Genomic DNA, 19,713 nt, shown 5'->3' with positions numbered 1-19,713 from the left:
TGGTGTGTGGAACAGTGGAACTGTGTTCTCTGGAGTGATAGAGTTCCTCTGGTGTGTGGAACAGTGGAACTGTGTTCTCTGGAGTGATGGGGTTCCTCTGGTGTGTGGAACAGTGGAACTGTGTTCTCTGGAGTGATGGGGTTCCTCTGGTGTGTGGAACAGTGGAACTGTGTTCTCTGGAGTGATGGAGTTCCTCTGGTGTGTGGAACAGTGGAACTGTGTTCTCTGGAGTGATGGAGTTCCTCTGGTGTGTGGAACAGTGGAACTGTGTTCTCTGGAGTGATAGAGTTCCTCTGGTGTGTGGAACAGTGGAACTGTGTTCTCTGGAGCGATGGGGTTCCTCTGGTGTGTGGAACAGTGGAACTGTGTTCTCTGGAGTGATAGAGTTCCTCTGGTGTGTGGAACAGTGGAACTGTGTTCTCTGGAGTTATGGGGTTCCTCTGGTGTGTGGAACAGTGGAACTGTGTTCTCTGGAGCAACTGGGTTTCTCTGGTGTGTGGAACAGTGGAACTGTGTTCTCTGGAGTGAAAGAGTTCCTCTGGTGTGTGGAACAGTGGAACTGTGTTCTCTGGAGTGATGGAGTTCCTCTGGTGTGTGGAACAGTGGAACTGTGTTCTGTGGAGCGATGGGGTTCCTCTGGTGTGTGGAACAGTGGAACTGTGTTCTCTGGAGTGATAGAGTTCCTCTGGTGTGTGGAACAGTGGAACTGTGTTCTCTGGTGTGATGGAGTTCCTTTGGTGTGTGGAACAGTGGAACTGTGTTCTCTGGAGGTACGGGGTTCCTCTGGTGTGTGGAACAGTGGAACTGTGTTCTCTGGAGTGATAGAGTTCCTCTGGTGTGTGGAACAGTGGAACTGTGTTCTCTGGAGTGATCGAGTTGCTCTGGTGTGTGGAACAGTGGAACAGTGTTCTCTGGAGTGATGGGGTTCCTCTGGTGTGTGGAACAGTGGAACTGTGTTCTCTGGAGTGATGCAGTTCCCCTGGTGTGTGGAACAGTGGAACTGTGTTCTCTAGAGTAATGGAGTTCCTCTGGTGTGTGGAACAGTGGAACTGTGTTCTCTGGAGTGATAGAGTTCCTCTGGTGTGTGGAACAGTGGAACAGTGTTCTCTGGAGTGATGGGGTTCCTCTAGTGTGTGGAACAGTGGAACTGTGTTCTCTGGAGTGATGCAGTTCCTCTGGTGTGTGGAACAGTGGAACTGTGTTCTCTAGAGTAATGGAGTTCCTCTGGTGTGTGGAACAGTGGAACTGTGTTCTCTGGAGTGATAGAGTTCCTCTGGTGTGTGGAACAGTGGAACTGTGTTCTCTGGAGTTATGGGGTTCCTCTGGTGTGTGGAACAGTGGAACTGTGTTCTCTGGAGCAACGGGGTTCCTCTGGTGTGTGGAACAGTGGAACTGTGTTCTCTGGAGTGATAGAGTTCCTCTGGTGTGTGGAACAGTGGAACTGTGTTCTCTGGAGTGATCGAGTTGCTCTGGTGTGTGGAACAGTGGAACTGTGTTCTCTGGAGTGATAGAGTTCCTCTGGTGTGTGGAACAGTGGAACTCTGTTCTCTGGAGTTATGGGGTTCCTCTGGTGTGTGGAACAGTGGAAGTGTGTTCTCTGGAGCGATGGGGTTCCTCTGGTGTGTGGAACAGTGGAACTGTGTTCTCTGGAGTGATAGAGTTCCTCTGGTGTGTGGAACAGTGGAACTGTGTTCTCTGGTGTGATGGAGTTCCTTTGGTATGTGGAACAGTGTTCTCTGGAGGTACGAGGTTCCTCTGGTGTGTGGAACAGTGGAACTGTGTTCTCTGGAGCAACGGGGTTCCTCTGGTGTGTGGAACAGTGGAACTGTGTTCTCTGGAGTGATAGAGTTCCTCTGGTGTGTGGAACAGTGGAACTGTATTCTCTGGAGTGATCGAGTTGCTCTGGTGTGTGGAACAGTGGAACAGTGTTCTCTGGAGTGATGGGGTTCCTCTGGTGTGTGGAACAGTGGAACAGTTTTCTCTGGAGCAACGGGGTTCCTCTGGTGTGTGGAACAGTGGAACAGTGTTCTCTGGAGTGATGGGGTTCCTCTGGTGTGTGGAACAGTGGAACTGTGTTCTCTGGAGTGATGGAGTTCCTCTGGTGTGTGGAACAGTGGAACTGTGTTCTCTGGAGTGATGGAGTTCCTCTGGTGTGTGGAACAGTGGAACTGTGTTCTCTGGAGTGATGGGGTTCCTCTGGTGTGTGTAACAGTGGAACTGTGTTCTCTGGAGTGATAGAGTTCCTCTGGTGTGTGGAACAGTGGAACTGTGTTCTCTGGAGAGATTGGGTTCCTCTGGTGTGTGGAACAGTGGAACTGTGTTCTCTGGAGTGATGGCGTTCCTCTGGGGAGAGTTGGAGTGGTGAGTTTGATCCAGAACTAATCCCCAACACCAGCCCCTGACTCTTACTGATGATGATGAGGCTGAATGCCATCAGATCCTCACAGCTATGGTCCAGTGTGTCTGAATTAAATGATCTGTATGTGAACCTGGGCGAGGAGAAATGAGCCAATGCTTGATCAGATAAACCCTGTGTTTCTGTAGTGCACATCCGTTACCTTGGAATTCTGTGTGTGTGTGTGTGTGTGTGTGTGTGTGTGTGTGTGTGTGTGCGTGCGTGTGTGTGCGCGTTATGTGTTTGTGAATGAGAACAGTCTGTATTTACTGTGTGTGTGTGATTTTTCTGTGAAAGTGCACTGTAGTTGGTGATGTGACTGATTTTGAGACTCGGAGACTTGAACGAGGGACAACTCAAGACGCACAACTCCCTCTACACAACCATCTCACAACACCCTCTACACACCACCTCAAAACACCCTCTACACACCACTTCACAACTCCCTCTACACAACCACCTCACAACTCCCTCTACACAACTCCCTCTACACAAACACCTCACAACTCCCTCTACACAACCACCTCACAACTCCCTCTACACAAACACCTCACAACTCCCTCTACACAAACACCTCACAACTCCCTCTACACACCACCTCACAACTCCCTCTACACACCACCTCACAACTCCCTCTACACAACCACCTCACATCTCCCTCTACACAACTCCCTCTACACAACCACTTCACAACTCCCTCTACACACCACCTCACAACTCCCTCTACACAACTCCCTCTACACAGCCACTTCACAACTCCCTCTACACAACCACCTCACAACTCCCTCTACACAAACACCTCACAACTCCCTCTACACAAACACCTCACAACTCCCTCTACACACCACCTCACAACTCCCTCTACACACCACCTCACAACTCCCTCTACACAACCACCTCACATCTCCCTCTACACAACTCCCTCTACACAACCACTTCACAACTCCCTCTACACACCACCTCACAACTCCCTCTACACAACTCCCTCTACACAGCCACTTCACAACTCCCTCTACACAACCACCTCCCAACTCCCTCTACACAAACATCTCACAACTCCCTCTACACAACAACCTCACAACTCCCTCTACACAACTCCCTCTACACAGCCACTTCACAACTCCCTCTACACAACCACCTCCCAACTCCCTCTACACAAACATCTCACAACTCCCTCTACACAACAACCTCACAACTCCCTCTACACAACTCCCTCTACACAACCACCTCACAACTCCCTCTACACAAACACCTCACAACTCCCTTTACACAACTCCCTCTACACAACCACCTCACAACTCCCTCTACACAACCACCTCACAACTCCCTCTACACAAACACCTCACAACTCCCTCTACACAACCACTTCACAACTCCCTCTACACAACCACCTCACAACTCCGTCTACACAACCAACTCACAACTCCCTCTACACAAACATCTCACAACTCCCTCTACACAACCACCTCACAACTCCCTCTACACAACCACCTCACAACTCCCTCTACACAACCATCTCACAACTCCCGCTACACAACCACCTCACAACTCCCTCTACACAACCAACTCACAACTCCCTCTACACAAATCCCTCTACACAACTTCCTCTACATAACCACCTCACAACTCTCTCTACACACCACCTCACAACTCCCTCTACACAACTCCCTCTACACAACCACCTCACAACTCCCTCTACACAACCACCTCACAACTCCCTCTACACCACTCCCTCTACACAACCACCTCACAACTCCCTCTACACAACCACCTCACAACTCCCTCTACACAACTCCCTCTACACAACCACCTCACAACTCCCTCTACACAACCATCTCACAACTCCCGCTACACAACCACCTCACAACTCCCTCTACACAACCAACTCACAACTCCCTCTACACAACCACCTCACAACTCCCTCTACACAACCACTTCACAACTCCCTCTACATAACCACCTCACAAATCCCTCTACACACCACCTCACAACTCCCTCTACACACCACCTCACAACTCCCTCTACACAACCACTTCACAACTCCCTCTACACAACTCCCTCTACACAACCACTTCACAACTCCCTCTACACAACACCTCACAACTCCCTCTACACACCACCTCACAACTCCCTCTACACAACCACCTCACATCTCCCTCTACACAACTCCCTCTACACAACCACTTCACAACTCCCTCTACACAACTCCCTCTACACAACCACCTCACAACTCCCTCTACACAACCACCTCACAACTCCCTCTACACAACTCCCTCTACACACCAACTCACAACTCCCTCTACACAACCACCTCACATCTCCCTCTACACAACTCCCTCTACACAACCACTTCACAACTCCCTCTACACAACCACCTCACAACTCCCTCTACACAAAAACCTCACAACTCCCTCTACACAACCACCTCACAACTCTCTCTACACAAACACCTCACAACTCCCTCTACACAACTCCCTCCACAAAATCACCACACAACTCAATTCACTGAAATGTTCCTTTCCAATCTGAGGCTCAGAGTTTAACTCCAGTGTCACAGAACCAAACCAGGTTCTCTGTTCTATACCCCACTGCCTAACTCCTTCACTGGGTCACCACCCTGATCCGTCCCCCTGCTGCAGGGGCTACCTTTATTTACCATGCCATAATTACACCATGGGGCAAAGAATGGTGAGAGAAGAGGGTTTAGGACCTAATCCCCAATGTTCTAGGTGTGTGTGTGTGTGTGTTTGTGTGTGTGTGTGTGTGTGTATGTTCATGCTCTGCCACTGATGGTTTAAATGCATAAGACATGTTTCACTATACAATGAAAAATAATTGCAATTCTTATATATTTTGAAGTGCTTTTACATTCTAAACTAAAGTTGTTTATATATTTACAGTACATGTGTCTCCATGGTAACAGGAGCATGAGATACATTGGTGTGAAATTGAGTCTATGCCCCGAGCGACAAGTATCAGAACGGGGGGGGGGGGGGGGGGATGGGTCAGTGTCAGTGTGCACTGCCCTCTCGACCTGTCTCACAGTCCACTCAATGATCCCTTTATTGTGTCCCCTGGGGCATTAATATCCTATGAGCTTTACATTTTCCCATGAGAACCCTACAAGCCTTTCGCTCAGTCCCTCAGTGATATACTAAACACCTCAATCACCATCCCTGAGCCCAGCGTGAGACCCCACTGAGATTTCCACTGAACACCTCAATCACCATCCCTGAGCCCAGCGTGAGACCCCACTGAGATTTCCACTGCACACCTCAATCACCATCCCTGAGCCCAGCGTGAGACCCCACTGAGATTTCCACTGAACACCTCAATCACCATCCCTGAGCCCAACGTGAGACCCCACTGAGATTTCCACTGAACACCTCAATCACCATCCCTGAGCCCAACATGAGACTCCACTGAGATCTCTAAAAAATTGAGGAAAGTGTTAAACTGTGATCTGTTTTTGAGGAATGAAGAAATACAGGATCAGTAAACACATGCACAATATGTACACACACCCACACACCCACACACACCTACACACACACACATAGTATAGTACCTCAGGTGTTAGTGTTAGAGTTACTGATGTTATGAGTTACATTATTTGTATACAATGTCTAACAGTGTATTTCAATGTAGCTGTGTGTATCTGTGTGAAACTTGGTGTAGCAGTGCTTCATGTAGCAGTAACAGTGTTGTAGCCGTGTAGGAATAACAGTGTTGTAGCTGTGTGTAACTGTGTTGTACATGTGTGTAGCAGTAACAGTGTTGTAGCTATGTGTAACTGTGTTGTAGCTGTATGTAGCAGTAAAAGATTTGTACCTGGGTGTACCAGTAACAGTGTTGTAGCTGTGTGTAGCAGTAACTGTGTTGTAGCTGTATGTAGCAATAACAGTGTTGTACCTGTGTGTATCAGTAACAGTGTTGTAGCTGTATGTAGCAGTAACAGTGTTGTAGCTGTGTGTAGCAGTAACAGTGTTGTAGCAGTAACAGTGTTATAGCTGTGTGTATCAGTGACAGTGTTATAGATGTGTGTAGTAGTAACGGTGTTGTAGCTGTGTGTAGCAGTAACAGTGTTGTAGCTGTGTGTAGCAGTAACAGTGTTGTAGCTGTGTGTAGCAGTAACAGTGCTGTAGGTGTGTGTAGCAGTAACAGTGTTGTAGCTCTGTGTAGCAGTAACTGTGTTCTAGCTGTGTGTAACAGTAACAGTGTTGTAGCTGTGTGTAGCAGTAACTGTGTTGTAGCTGTGTGTAGCAGCAACAGTGTTATAGTTGTGTGTATCAGTAAAAGTGTTATAGCTATTTGTATCAGTAACAGTGTTATAATTGTTTTTTACAGTAAGTGTTGTAGCTGTGTGTAGCAGTAACAGTGTTGTAGCTGTGTGTAGCAGTAACAGTGTTGTAGCTGTGTGTAGCAGTAACAGTGTTGTAGCTGTGTGTAGTAGTAACAGTGTTGTAGCTGTGTGTAGCCGTAACAGTGTTGTACCTGTGTGTAGCAGTAACAGTGTTGTAGCTGTATGTAGCAGTAACAGTGTTGTAGCTGTGTGTAGCAGTAACAGTGTTGTAGCTGTGTGTAGCAGTAACAGTGTTGTAGCTGTGTGTAGCAGTAACAGTGTTGTAGCTGTGTATAACAGTAACAGTGTTGTAGCTGTGTGTAGCAGTAACTGTGTTCCAGCTGTGTGTAACAGTAACAGTGTTGTAGCTGTGTGTAGCAGTAACAGTGTTGTAGCTGTGTTTAGCAGTAACAGTGTTGTAGCTGTGTGTAGCAGTAACTGTTGTAGCTGTGTGTAGCCGTAACAGTGTTGTAGCTGTGTGTAACGGTAACAGTGTTGTAGCTGTGTGTAGCAGTAACTGTGTTCTAGCTGTGTGTAACAGTAACAGTGTTGTAGCTGTGTGTAGCAGTAACTGTGTTCTATCTGTGTGTAGCAGTAACTGTTGTACTGCTTTTTGTAGGTACAAAACAGTGTTGTAGCTGTGTGTATCAGTAACAGTGTTGTAGCTGTGTGTAGCAGTAACTGTTGTAGCTGTGTGTAGCCGTAACAGTGTTGTAGCTGTGTGTAACGGTAACAGTGTTGTAGCTGTGTGCAGCAGTAACAGTGCTGTAGGTGTGTGTAGCAGTAACAGTGTTGTAGCTCTGTGTAGCAGTAACTGTGTTCTAGCTGTGTGTAACAGTAACAGTGTTATAGTTGTGTGTATCAGTAAAAGTGTTATAGCTATTTGTATCAGTAACAGTGTTATAATTGTTTATTACAGTAAGTGTTGTAGCTGTGTGTAGCAGTAACAGTGTTGTAGCTGTGTGTAGCAGTAACAGTGTTGTACCTGTGTGTAGCAGTAACAGTGTTGTAGCTGTGTGTAGTAGTAACAGTGTTGTAGCTGTGTGTAGCCGTAACAGTGTTGTACCTGTATGTAGCAGTAACAGTGTTGTAGCTGTATGTAGCAGTAACAGTGTTGTAGCTGTGTGTAGCAGTAACAGTGTTGTAGCTGTGTGTAGCAGTAACAGTGTTGTAGCCGTATGTAGCAGTAACAGTGTTGTAGTTGTGTGTAACAGTAACAGTGTTGTAGCTGTGTGTAGCAGTAACAGTGTTGTAGCTGTGTGTAACAGTAACAGTGTTGTAGCTGTGTGTAGCAGTAACTGTGTTCCAGCTGTGTGTAACAGTAACAGTGTTGTAGCTGTGTGTAGCAGTAACAGTGTTGTAGCTGTGTGTAGCAGTAACAGTGTTGTAGCTGTGTTTAGCAGTAACAGTGTTGTAGCTGTGTGTAACAGTAACCGTGTTGTGGCTGTGTGCAGTAGTAACAGTGCTGTAGGTGTGTGTAGCATTAACAGTGTTGTAGCTGTGTGTAGCAGTAACTGTGTTCTAGCTGTGTGTAACAGTAACAGTGTTGTTGCTGTGTGTAGCAGTAACTGTGTTCTAGTTGTGTGTAGCAGTAACTGTTGTAGCTGTGTGTAGCAGTAACTGTGTTCTAGCTGTGTGTAACAGTAACAGTGTTGTTGCTGTGTGTAGCAGTAACTGTGTTCTAGTTGTGTGTAGCAGTAACTGTTGTAGCTGTGTGTAGCAGTAACTGTGTTCTAGCTGTGTGTAGCAGTAACAGTGTTGTAGCTGTGTGTAGCAGTAACTGTTGTAGCTGTGTGTAGGAGTAACTGTGTTCTAGCTGTGTGTAGCAGTAACTGTTGTAGCTGTTTGCAATAGTGTTGTAGCTGTGTGTAGCAGTAACAGTGTTGTAGCTGTTTGCAATAGTGTTGTAGCTGTGTGTAGTAGTAACAGTGTTGTAGCTCTGTGTAGCAGTAACAGTGTTGTAGCCGTGTGTAGCAGTAACAGTGTTGTAGCTCTGTGTAGCAGTAACAGTGTTGTAGCCGTGTGTAGCAGTAACAGTGTTGTAACTGTGTTTAGCAGTAACAGTGTTGTAGCTGTGTGTAGCAGTAACAGTGTTGTAGCTGTGTGTAGCAGTAACAGTGTTGTAGCTGTGTGTAGCAGTAATTGTTCTAGCTGTGTGTAGCAGTAACAGTGTTGTAGCTGTGTTTAGCAGTAACAGTGTTGTAGCTGTGTGTAGCAGTAACTCTTGTAGCTGTGTGTAGCAGTAACAGTGTTGTAGCTCTGTGTAGCAGTAACTGTGTTCTAGCTGTGTGTAACAGTAACAGTGTTGTAGCTGTGTGTAACAGTAACAGTGTTGTAGCTGTGTGTAGCGGTAACAGTGTTGTAGCTGTGTGTAGCGGTAACAGTGTTGTAGCTGTGTGTAGCAGTAACAGTGTTGTAGCTGTGTGTAACAGTAACAGTGTTGTAGCTGTGTGTAGCAGTAACTGTTCTAGCTGTGTGTAGCAGTAACAGTGTTGTAGCTGTGTTTAGCAGTAACAGTGTTGTAGCTGTGTGTAGCAGTAACAGTGTTGTAGCTGTGTGTAGCAGTAACAGTGTTGTAGCTGTGTGCAGCAGTAACAGTGCTGTAGGTGTGTGTATCAGTAACAGTGTTGTAGCTCTGTGTAGCAGTAAATGTGTTCTAGCTGTGTGTAGCAGTAAAAGTGTTGTAGCTGTGTGTAGCAGTAACTGTGTTCTAGCTGTGTGTAACAGTAACAGTGTTGTTGCTGTGTATAGCAGTAACTGTGTTCTAGCTGTGTGTAGCAGTAACTGTTGTAGCTGTGTGTAGCAGTAACAGTGTTGTAGCTGTTTGCAATAGTGTTGTACCTGTGTGTATCAGTAAGTGTTATAGCTGTGTGTATCAGTAACAGTGTTGTAGCTGTGTGTAGCAGTAACAGTGTTGTAGCTGTGTAGCAGTAACAGTGTTGTAGCTGTGTGTAGCAGTGTTGTAACAATATCAGTGCCATGAGTGGCAGTAGGGTTAGCGGCTACACACAGAGCTATAACTCTATTGCACACTGCTACAACAGTTACTGTCATATGATCGTGCCTGTGTGTTTGTGTTGTCCGTTGTGAGACCTATGTGCAGTGGGTGGAGCTGAGGGTTGTTGAAGTATGTGGATACTTGTTAAATAGAAGGTAAATTGAAACCTTTCAACACCTCTTCATTAGGCAACCAACAGGAATTCCCAGCGTGCCGCACTGTTGTCTGCGTCATCCAGGGATTTAGGGTTAGTGTCGAGATGTTTGTGGACAGGGTGTGTAACTCCCTGATGTGTGGCTCCATGCCATCCAATACTCACAAATGTTCCACCTCAAAGTGTAACCGTGCATTCACAGTAACAGGCAACAGATAAGCATCCAGTCATTTCCCATGGGTAGCTGCGATTCAGCGGCATGTGGAGAGTCAGACCTTCAACGTTTTAATCTCCCCTCACTGTGTACCTCCATGTAGACCACGTGAGGGAGAGATGGCAGAATGCCTGTGGTCAGGTGGTGAGTATCTTTTTAGAACAGTGAAGAGTGTAAAGAACCTTAAAAGTCCTTAAACCCAAAGAGGTTTCTTTAAGGAACTGAACGTTCTACATCATTGCCACACGCTTCCCTTTTATAAAAGAGTCAACACCAGCAGTTTTATTACAAACATATCAATTTATTTAAATACAATATTTACACAGAACAGTGTGCCTTCATCCACCATCTTTAATACTGCACTCATTCATGGCTTTAATCTCTTTGATCTGAGCTGAACTCACAGTAAAATTGGGTTTAAACAAACCTCCTTGCTGAGTGTCCTGGGACAGAGCACGGATCTGTCCAGGAGTTAACGGTTTTACAGTGCATTTATCTTTGTTATAAATACAATTTAACACTTAAATAAACCCCTTTTACAAAAACTAAACAATTAAATAACACTAACCCTCTTTATTTAAAAAACAAAAACATGTGAAATGCACAGGTTTAAAAACATCCACAAAAAAATAAATAATAACCCCATCCACATTTTGTAGCAGAACATCTGTGTGAAGCTCAGCTGACCTCTGACCTCTGAGAGACCTGAAAGTGCTCTGGCTGTGGAAGGTCTACTCCCTAGATTCGGCAACAAAACCTCATATCACCATCCTGCAAACACACACAATAGTTAATGAACAACGAGAAGAAGCTGGTTTAACCCCTGACCCTCCAACGTTTCTAACCCCCATGAGGTCAGGAAAGGGTTAAACAAAATGTAAACAGTAGTGTTGCACAGATACCGCACTGGTACCGGCACTGGCACTTAAACGCAGTATCGGTGTCGGTTACAGAGAGCACCGACTCCATAGGTGTGCTTTTGAAATGGCCCCCTACTCACTATTCCCTACATGAAGTACACAGTGCACTTTTTGGGACAGACGCCATGAAACAGATAGTGACGCTTATGTGAATTTAAAATTGGGGCAGATCACACTACACGACAGTTTGTTGATTTTAACACATTACATGACCCCAAACACATCTTGTGTTTCCTTGGAGACATGGATAAATACGGATGTACAACTCGCTGTGGTTATTGTTTGTGCCATTTCTGTAGATCCACAAGGGGGAGGAAAAAAAATTATTAAAGTCTTTGGGTCATGGAAGTGAAACAGTCAGCACGGTCTCTACACACCACAGTGGGAGCTGGAGATTAACAGAACAGTCAGGTTCAGTAAGATTATGATTTCCTACTTGTTTAAGGCTCAGAAACCATTTTAACATGCATTTAATAAAAATGAAATTGTTCATTCAAGCGTATTATATCTTATTAGCGATACAGGACACTGCTTTAATAAAACATCTGAAAGCAGAGCAATATAAATATCTGGATTTATAGGCATCTGTACTGTACACTGTATCAGCAGACACTTGAACATAAAATATCGGTTTCAGAAGGGAACGTGGTATCAGTGCATCCCTAGTCAACAGTCTCCTTTTCATCCTCCTTTTTGGTGGAACAGCTGGAATAAATAAACACTGTCTCCATGTCAGACAGCCGTGCAGCGGCCTCTCGTGTGTGTGTGTGTGTGTGTGTGTTGAAAAAGGCTTGTTACCTTTTCTTAGGTTTGACCTCCCATCCGTCTCTGCACTTGATGAAGTTGATCTGGTTCCCAGGAGAGATCTCTGTCAGCGAAGGATCCTCAGCACAAAATGTCAACCTGGGGAACACCAACTTCATTAATCCCGCGCCAAGCCCAGCCAGCGTGTCAACCCCGACTAATCCCGCGCCAAACCCAGCCAGCGTGTCAACCCCGACTAATCCCGCGCCAAACCCAGCCAGCGTGTCAACCCCGACTAATCCCGCGCCAAACCCAGTTAGGGTTGGGTGGTAAAAAGATAATACCGTGTACCGTGATATTTAAAAAGGAGGGCGGTATTTATGATGTGTTGTGCATTTAAGAGAACTGCAGGGAGGGGGCGCTGTGGGAGCTCAATGACGGCTGATGTCACGGTCTGAAACACAAGCCCCGTAGCCCCCTGCAGCTGTTAGTTTAGTGCTGAGTTTGGGTTAAAACAGAGGAAGAAAGCTGTAAAATCCTCTAAATGGTGTGTGTGTGTGTGTGGAGCCTCAGTTCACTGAACAATCTGCTGTGGTGTGTGTTAAACCTCGAGTGTCTGTTAGCGCCAGCTGTGCTTCTAAACGGTGTAGAACCGTCTTATAACTTCTCTGTTCCTCCAGCAGCAGTTACTGAAACAGGTTGTTATCGTCAGCACGTGTCGGTGTGAGCTGTGGGGCTGTGTTCAGCTAAATTCACTCTACTTTGTGCTCACAGACGTAAGGCTCAGCGCAGTGTGACGGAGCACCCCCTCCCCACAGTGATGCTGCGTACCGAGGTAATACTTTCCCGACTAATAATAATATAAACCCGACTAAACCCGCTCCAGACCCAGTCAAACCAGGACTAATTGAACTTAATGAAGACTCACTTCTTCTGCGTCTCTCCACACTTGACTCGGATCCTGCGGATGTGCAGGAGGTTCTGGGACGGCTCACTGGACCAGGACCACAGGGACGTCTTAATGTGCTTCCAGACGGCAGAGAAGGACTGGGTCGGACTCTCCCAGCTCAGAGAAATCTTCAGCAGCTCCCCGATGTCCTCCTCAGAGAAGACCAGGAATGTGTTGGTCATGTTTAACCCCACTCCACCCTGCCTACACACACACACACACATTAACAACAACCCCTCCGTGACACATCTACCCCAACTATGCCTTCAACTATAAACATACCAAAAAAAGTTATTCCAAATATTACTACTGCTATTATTCACAGCACTAAATAATTACAGTAAGAAATGGAACACAGAGCAGCGTTGCGTTAATGAGCTACTATTTCATATCACTTCATAACGAGCTGATATGTAAATGAGGTCGTACACGTCGACGCTGAGGTCCTCGGTGTCGTTGAATGAGCCAAAGAGTTTAACGTAAAATGTGGGATCTGCATCATCCGAATTGTTCCGGTTGAAAACGTGCATCTTCATCTGATAATGATAACCTGTAAATAAACAAACAAACGAATGAATAAATTAGGGGTGTGTGTGTGTGTGTGTGTGTTGACTGTATGTGGTGTGTGTGGGGTGTAGCTGTGTTTCTCACCGGCGAAGGGCGTGTCCGCCCGGGTTTTCAGGTACATCTTGCTGTTCCTCCTGTTGCGGACGCTGCGGGCGTTGTAGCCGACGCGGTTGCAGCGGTGTTTCCTGCAGCTCAGACAGATCCCTTTGTTGAAGCGGTCGGGGTCCGTGCACTGATACGCAAAGCTCACATGGTCCTTATTCATCAGAGAGTCCACAAACAGGTGAACGGCTCGCTCATGTTCACACTTCATCACATCCATGAAATCTACACACAGACAGAGAGAGAGAGAGAGAGAGAGAGAGAGAGAGAGAGAGAGAGAGAGAGAGTTAGGGCAGTAATTCTGAGCTCAGCTCTGTGATCCCAGGCTTAAACTTAAAACTGCACATGTTCAAACATAGGGGGACACCTGCACTCTTCTGGGACAGTTTACTGTTCACACAACAGAGGAACTAAGGGTATAAGGGTTGTATGTAACTTGATGTAATTAATGGATGTGTGTGTATTAAAAAAATAAAATTAAATAAATAAAGTGAAAGTTTAGTACTGACTCCCGGCGGCAGCAGTGGACAGGACGTCTCCGAGAGCACAGCCGGGCTGGACGTCTCCTCCGTTCGGATAGATGTCGACGTGTCCGATGGGCTGCTGGATCCCGATACTGACCCCCAGTGCCTCGCGGGTGTAAGTGTGGAGAACATCCACAAACGCGGCGTCGTCCGGAGAGAGGCGCTTATCAGACTCCGCCCCCTCAAACATCGGCCCCGCTGGGTCCAGACCTGTCCAATCAGAGAAGAGGATCTGCTCAGTATGAATTTCTAACCAGAAGATTTGTACATTCTCCTTCTTCCAACTCTCCATTCCGCCTTAAATCTTTCAGCAATCGCTGCTCTGTTTAAAGTGGAACAGAATCATTTTAAACACAAACCTGTGATGCGTCCGATTTTGCCTCGAACAAAATCTCCGGCGTATCCGGCGACATGGGCTCCGAGACTGTAGCCAATCAGGTGAACCTGCTCCAGAGGAAGCTGTTGCTCATCCTATCAGAAAACAGCACATTTTCATAAGATGCCAGAAAACACTCGCTTTTATATTTCCATTTTTACTGGGCCCTAACCAGTGTAATTGTAAGAGTAAGTCATACCTGAAGCCAGTCCAGCAGGGCGGCGATACTGAGTCCCACATGACGAGTGTGGTTCACTGCATCAGGATAAAGCTGATGAGCCAAATCCAACCAATCAACAACGATCACATTTGCATCCGATTCCCTCTGTTTCACTGCAGCCACGAGCTTATACAACCAGCTCTCATACATGCCTCCAATCTGAAACCACACACACACAATGCTGAGGGACCAAATGGCAGAAGGACCGAGGGTTAAACTAAAGCTCACTTCTGTGTTGAGTGAGAAATTCCAGTCGTTTCCTAATGTTTAAGTAGTTTAGGGCTCTGACAAAACTTTCAACACACAAACACACCTCTGTGGAGTGAAGGTTACCCTCAAAAAACAAACAGAAATATAAACTCTTTCAGCAGAGAACACACTGCTATTTACCGCCTCACACATTCATTCACCTGCCACACACCGCCTCACACATTCATTCACCCGCCACACACCGCCTCACACATTCATTCACCCGCCACACACCGCCTCACACATTCATTCACCCGCCACACACCGCCTCACACATTCATTCACCCGCCACACACCGCCTCACACATTCATTCACCCGCCACACATCGCCTCACACATTCATTCACCCGCCACACACATTCACCCGCCACACACCGCCTCACACATTCATTCACCCGCCACACACCGCCTCACACATTCATTCACCCGCCACACACATTCACCCGCCACACACCGCCTCACACATTCATTCACCCGCCACACACCGCCTCACACCTTCACCTGCCATACACATTCACTCGCCACACACCGCCTCACACATTCACCCACCATACACCGCCTCACACATTCACCCGCCACACACCGCCTCACACATTCACTCGCCATAAACCGCCTCACACATTCACCCGCCACACACATTCACCTGCCACACACCGCCTCACACATTCATTCACCCACCACACACATTCACCCACCACACACCGCCTCACACATTCATTCCCCCACCACACACCGCCTCACACCTTCACCTGCCATACACATTCACTCGCCACACACCGCCTCACACATTCACCCACCATACACCACCTCACACATTCGCCCGCCACACACCGCCTCACACATTCATTCACTCGCCACACACATTCACCCGCCACACACCGCCTCACACATTCATTCACCCGCCACACACCGCCTCACACCTTCACCTGCCATACACATTCACTCGCCACACACATTCACCCACCATACACCACCTCACACATTCACCCGCCACACACCGCCTCACACATTCACTCGCCATAAACCGCCTCACACATTCACCCGCCACACACATTCACCTGCCACACACCGCCTCACACATTCATTCACTCGCCATACACATTCACCCGCCACACACCGCCTCACACCTTCACCTGCCATACACATTCACTCGCCACACACCGCCTCACACATTCACCCACCATACACCGCCTCACACATTCATTCACTCGCCACACACATTCACCCGCCACACACCGCCTCACACATTCATTCACCCGCCACACACCGCCTCACACCTTCACCTGCCATACACATTCACCCACCATACACCACCTCACACATTCACCCGCCACACACACCGCCTCACACATTCACTCGCCATAAACTGCCTCACACATTCACCCGCCACACACCGCCTCACACATTCATTCACCCACCACACACATTCACCCACCACACACCGCCTCACACATTCATTCACTCGCCATACACATTCACCTGCCACACACCGCCTCACACCTTCACCTGCCATACACATTCACTCGCCACACACCGCCTCACACATTCATTCACCCGCCACACACCGCCTCACACCTTCACCTGCCATACACATTCACTCGCCACACACCGCCTCACACATTCACCCACCATACACCGCCTCACACATTCACCCGCCACACACCGCCTCACACATTCACTCGCCATAAACCGCCTCACACATTCACCTGCCACACACCGCCTCACACATTCATTCACCCACCACACACCGCCTCACACCTTCACCTGCCATACACATTCACTCGCCACACACCGTCTCACACATTCACCCACCATACACCACCTCACACATTCGCCCGCCACACACCGCTTCACACATTCATTCACTCGCCACACACATTCACCCGCCACACACCGCCTCACACATTCATTCACCCGCCACACACCGCCTCACACCTTCACCTGCCATACACATTCACTCGCCACACACATTCACCCACCATACACCACCTCACACATTCACCCGCCACACACCGCCTCACACATTCACTCGCCATAAACCGCCTCACACATTCACCCGCCACACACATTCACCTGCCACACACCGCCTCACACATTCATTCACTCGCCATACACATTCACCCGCCACACACCGCCTCACACCTTCACCTGCCATACACATTCACTCGCCACACACCGCCTCACACATTCACCCACCATACACCGCCTCACACATTCGCCCGCCACACACCGCCTCACACATTCATTCACTCGCCACACACATTCACCCGCCACACACCGCCTCACACATTCATTCACCCGCCACACACCGCCTCACACCTTCACCTGCCATACACATTCACTCGCCACACACATTCACCCACCATACACCACCTCACACATTCACCCGCCACACACACCGCCTCACACATTCACTCGCCATAAACTGCCTCACACATTCACCCGCCACACACATTCACCTGCCACACACCGCCTCACACATTCATTCACCCACCACACACATTCACCCACCACACACCGCCTCACACATTCATTCACTCGCCATACACATTCACCTGCCACACACCGCCTCACACCTTCACCTGCCATACACATTCACTCGCCACACACCGCCTCACACATTCACCCACCATACACCGCCTCACACATTCACCCGCCACACACCGCCTCACACATTCACCCGCCACACACATTCACCCGCCACACACATTCACCCGCCACACACATTCATTCACCCACCACACACATTCACCCACCACACACCGCCTCACACATTCATTCACTCGCCATACACATTCACCCGCCATACACATTCACCCGCCACACACTGCCTCACACATTCATTCACTCGCCATACACATTCACCCGCCACACACCGCCTCACACATTCACCCGACTCACACCGCCTCACACATTCACCCGCCACACACATTCATTCACTCGCCATACACATTCACCCGCCACACACCGCCTCACACATTCACCCGCCTCACACATTCACCCGCCTCACACATTCACCCGCCTCACACATTCACCCGCCTCACACCGCCTCACACATTCACCCGCCACACACATTCACCTGCCACACACCACCACACACATTCACCTGCCACACACCGCCTCACACATTCACTCGCCATACACTGCCTCACACATTCACCCGCCATACACATTCATGTAACAGTTAGAAAACATCTGTGCTCCCAGAGCAGCAGTCATTACTGTTTAATAACTAAGAATTACATTATAATTACTATTATTATAAATTTAAGTCCAATGACTAATGTTTGCTAAGGTTAGGGCTAATCTGTGGACATACACTCACCGTCCAGCCATGGATGATGAGGATGGTCTTCGCCGACGAGTTAAAGTTGCACTCCTGAAGACAAGCGTTGTCTCTCAGGCGCAGGAAACAGTCAGCATCGTCCAGGTCCTCCGACTTCCTCAGGTTAAACTTAATCCGATCACTAAGGTCCTCCTCACTGGGCACGCCCCCTTCTGACTCACCTGAGCACACGGGTAAACATGCTAAACAACCACACCCTCTCAGACTCACAAGTAAACACACAGGGCCACGCCCTCTCAGACTCACAGGTAAACACACAGGGCCACGCCCTCTCAGACTCACCTGAGCGCACACAGGTAAACACACAAACAACCATGGCCACGCCCCCTCAGACTCATTTGAGCACCCACAGGTAAACAACCACGGCCATGCACCATCAGACTCGCCTGAGAACACAAGTTCTATAGCAGAGATGCTACATGCTAAAAGCTAACCTTACACTGAACTAGCAGCTCATTAATAGGCGGAGCTAAACAGGTGTGGGCTGAGGGCACACGTCACAGTGAATTGACACGAAAAGTGAAGTCAGAAATAAACTTTACCGGTTTTTACATACAGCCAACTTTTTCATAGCCACTAGAGAATTTCAAAATAAAAGTCTAATTTAACTGCTCTTTTTAAAATATTCTTTAACTGATCTCCATCTTGTCTCTCAGACCCAAGACTCGCAACTTCATGTGTGTTTCAAGAAGGCAGGCTTTTATGGGTCTCATGGAGCAGTTGTTGTAGGTTTATCATCTAGAACTACCCTGGGGCCTTAGAACTGAGCAGTTAAACAGAAGAGAACGAAAAGAACAATGAATGTGCCGTATTTCATCTGGACACCGCACCGGTCTTTAATCGTAGAACAATGGCCTCCTCTCACAGGAGGAATTCCCTCAGAGATTTTCCCACTCAGCTGCAATATCCCTAGAGGAGCACTCCACCACAACCTCAGAATTCTCCACGTGTGTGTCTGAGGAAACAGAGGGTTCCAGAGTCAGAGGCGGGGACAGCGTTGTGAGAAAGGAACCCGACTTCCTTCCGTCTCTTAGAGCACCGTGTCCACTGTCTGACACTGAGTTAAAACCAGGAATTCTTAAAACTTTGTGGTGTTCTCCTTCCGCACAGAGGGGGGAGTTAATCCTTATTCCCTCCCAACTCTGATCTTTTTTATTCCAGGTTTCCTGAGAAATCTGGCTCAGTTTTTGAGATTAACCCGATGACCTCGTTGCAGCAGGTCTCTGCCTCATCACTGACCCGGCCTTTAACCCTGGATTTCTCTCATTTCTCTCATTAACGTCCACATTTACAGACCTCCGCTCGGTTTGGTGCAGTTTATAGTAAACCCTTTTGCTTTTTAATCTTTTCCTTCACTTTAACTCACTCCCACTTTATTTAAACCGGTTTAACCTCATTTTTCCCCCAGAGTAAAAGCCTGGGATAAGATCTACTTAACATCTTCACGTTGACGTTTAAATGATCCGATCATGTGACACTAAATACGTCAGAAATTATGGATTAAACTCATTTAAAGATAGAGGTAAATCGCTCTAACATTTTGGATGTTTCCGTTCCACCTTAAATGGTGCAGCTGTTACATTGTGGCGCCTCAGGCACCGGCTCACGCTTCC

At 47.8% G+C, this 19,713-nt stretch overlaps 1 protein-coding gene across 1 annotated transcript in view; it reads right to left on the bottom strand.

Moving 5' to 3' along the window:
- Positions 1–10,416: 10,416 nt before the first annotated feature.
- Positions 10,417–19,713, bottom strand: part of lipg (lipase, endothelial) — a 9,514-nt gene continuing 217 nt past the window's right edge. Inside the window, exons 2-10 of the mRNA XM_066658848.1 lie at positions 18,080–18,261; positions 14,485–14,664; positions 14,269–14,380; positions 13,895–14,119; positions 13,368–13,610; positions 13,146–13,266; positions 12,696–12,920; positions 11,822–11,926; positions 10,417–10,874 (exon numbers count right to left, since the gene is read on the bottom strand). Coding sequence (XP_066514945.1) covers positions 10,862–10,874; positions 11,822–11,926; positions 12,696–12,920; positions 13,146–13,266; positions 13,368–13,610; positions 13,895–14,119; positions 14,269–14,380; positions 14,485–14,664; positions 18,080–18,261 — 1,406 coding nt within the window. The 3' untranslated portion in view covers positions 10,417–10,861. The remainder of the gene's footprint in view (positions 10,875–11,821; positions 11,927–12,695; positions 12,921–13,145; positions 13,267–13,367; positions 13,611–13,894; positions 14,120–14,268; positions 14,381–14,484; positions 14,665–18,079; positions 18,262–19,713) is intronic.

This window comes from Hoplias malabaricus, unplaced genomic scaffold, assembly GCF_029633855.1.
Source record: "Hoplias malabaricus isolate fHopMal1 unplaced genomic scaffold, fHopMal1.hap1 scaffold_93, whole genome shotgun sequence".
Taxonomy (NCBI): domain Eukaryota; kingdom Metazoa; phylum Chordata; class Actinopteri; order Characiformes; family Erythrinidae; genus Hoplias; species Hoplias malabaricus.
Note: the sequence above shows the minus strand (reverse complement) of the source record. Positions and strands in the feature narration are given on the sequence as shown.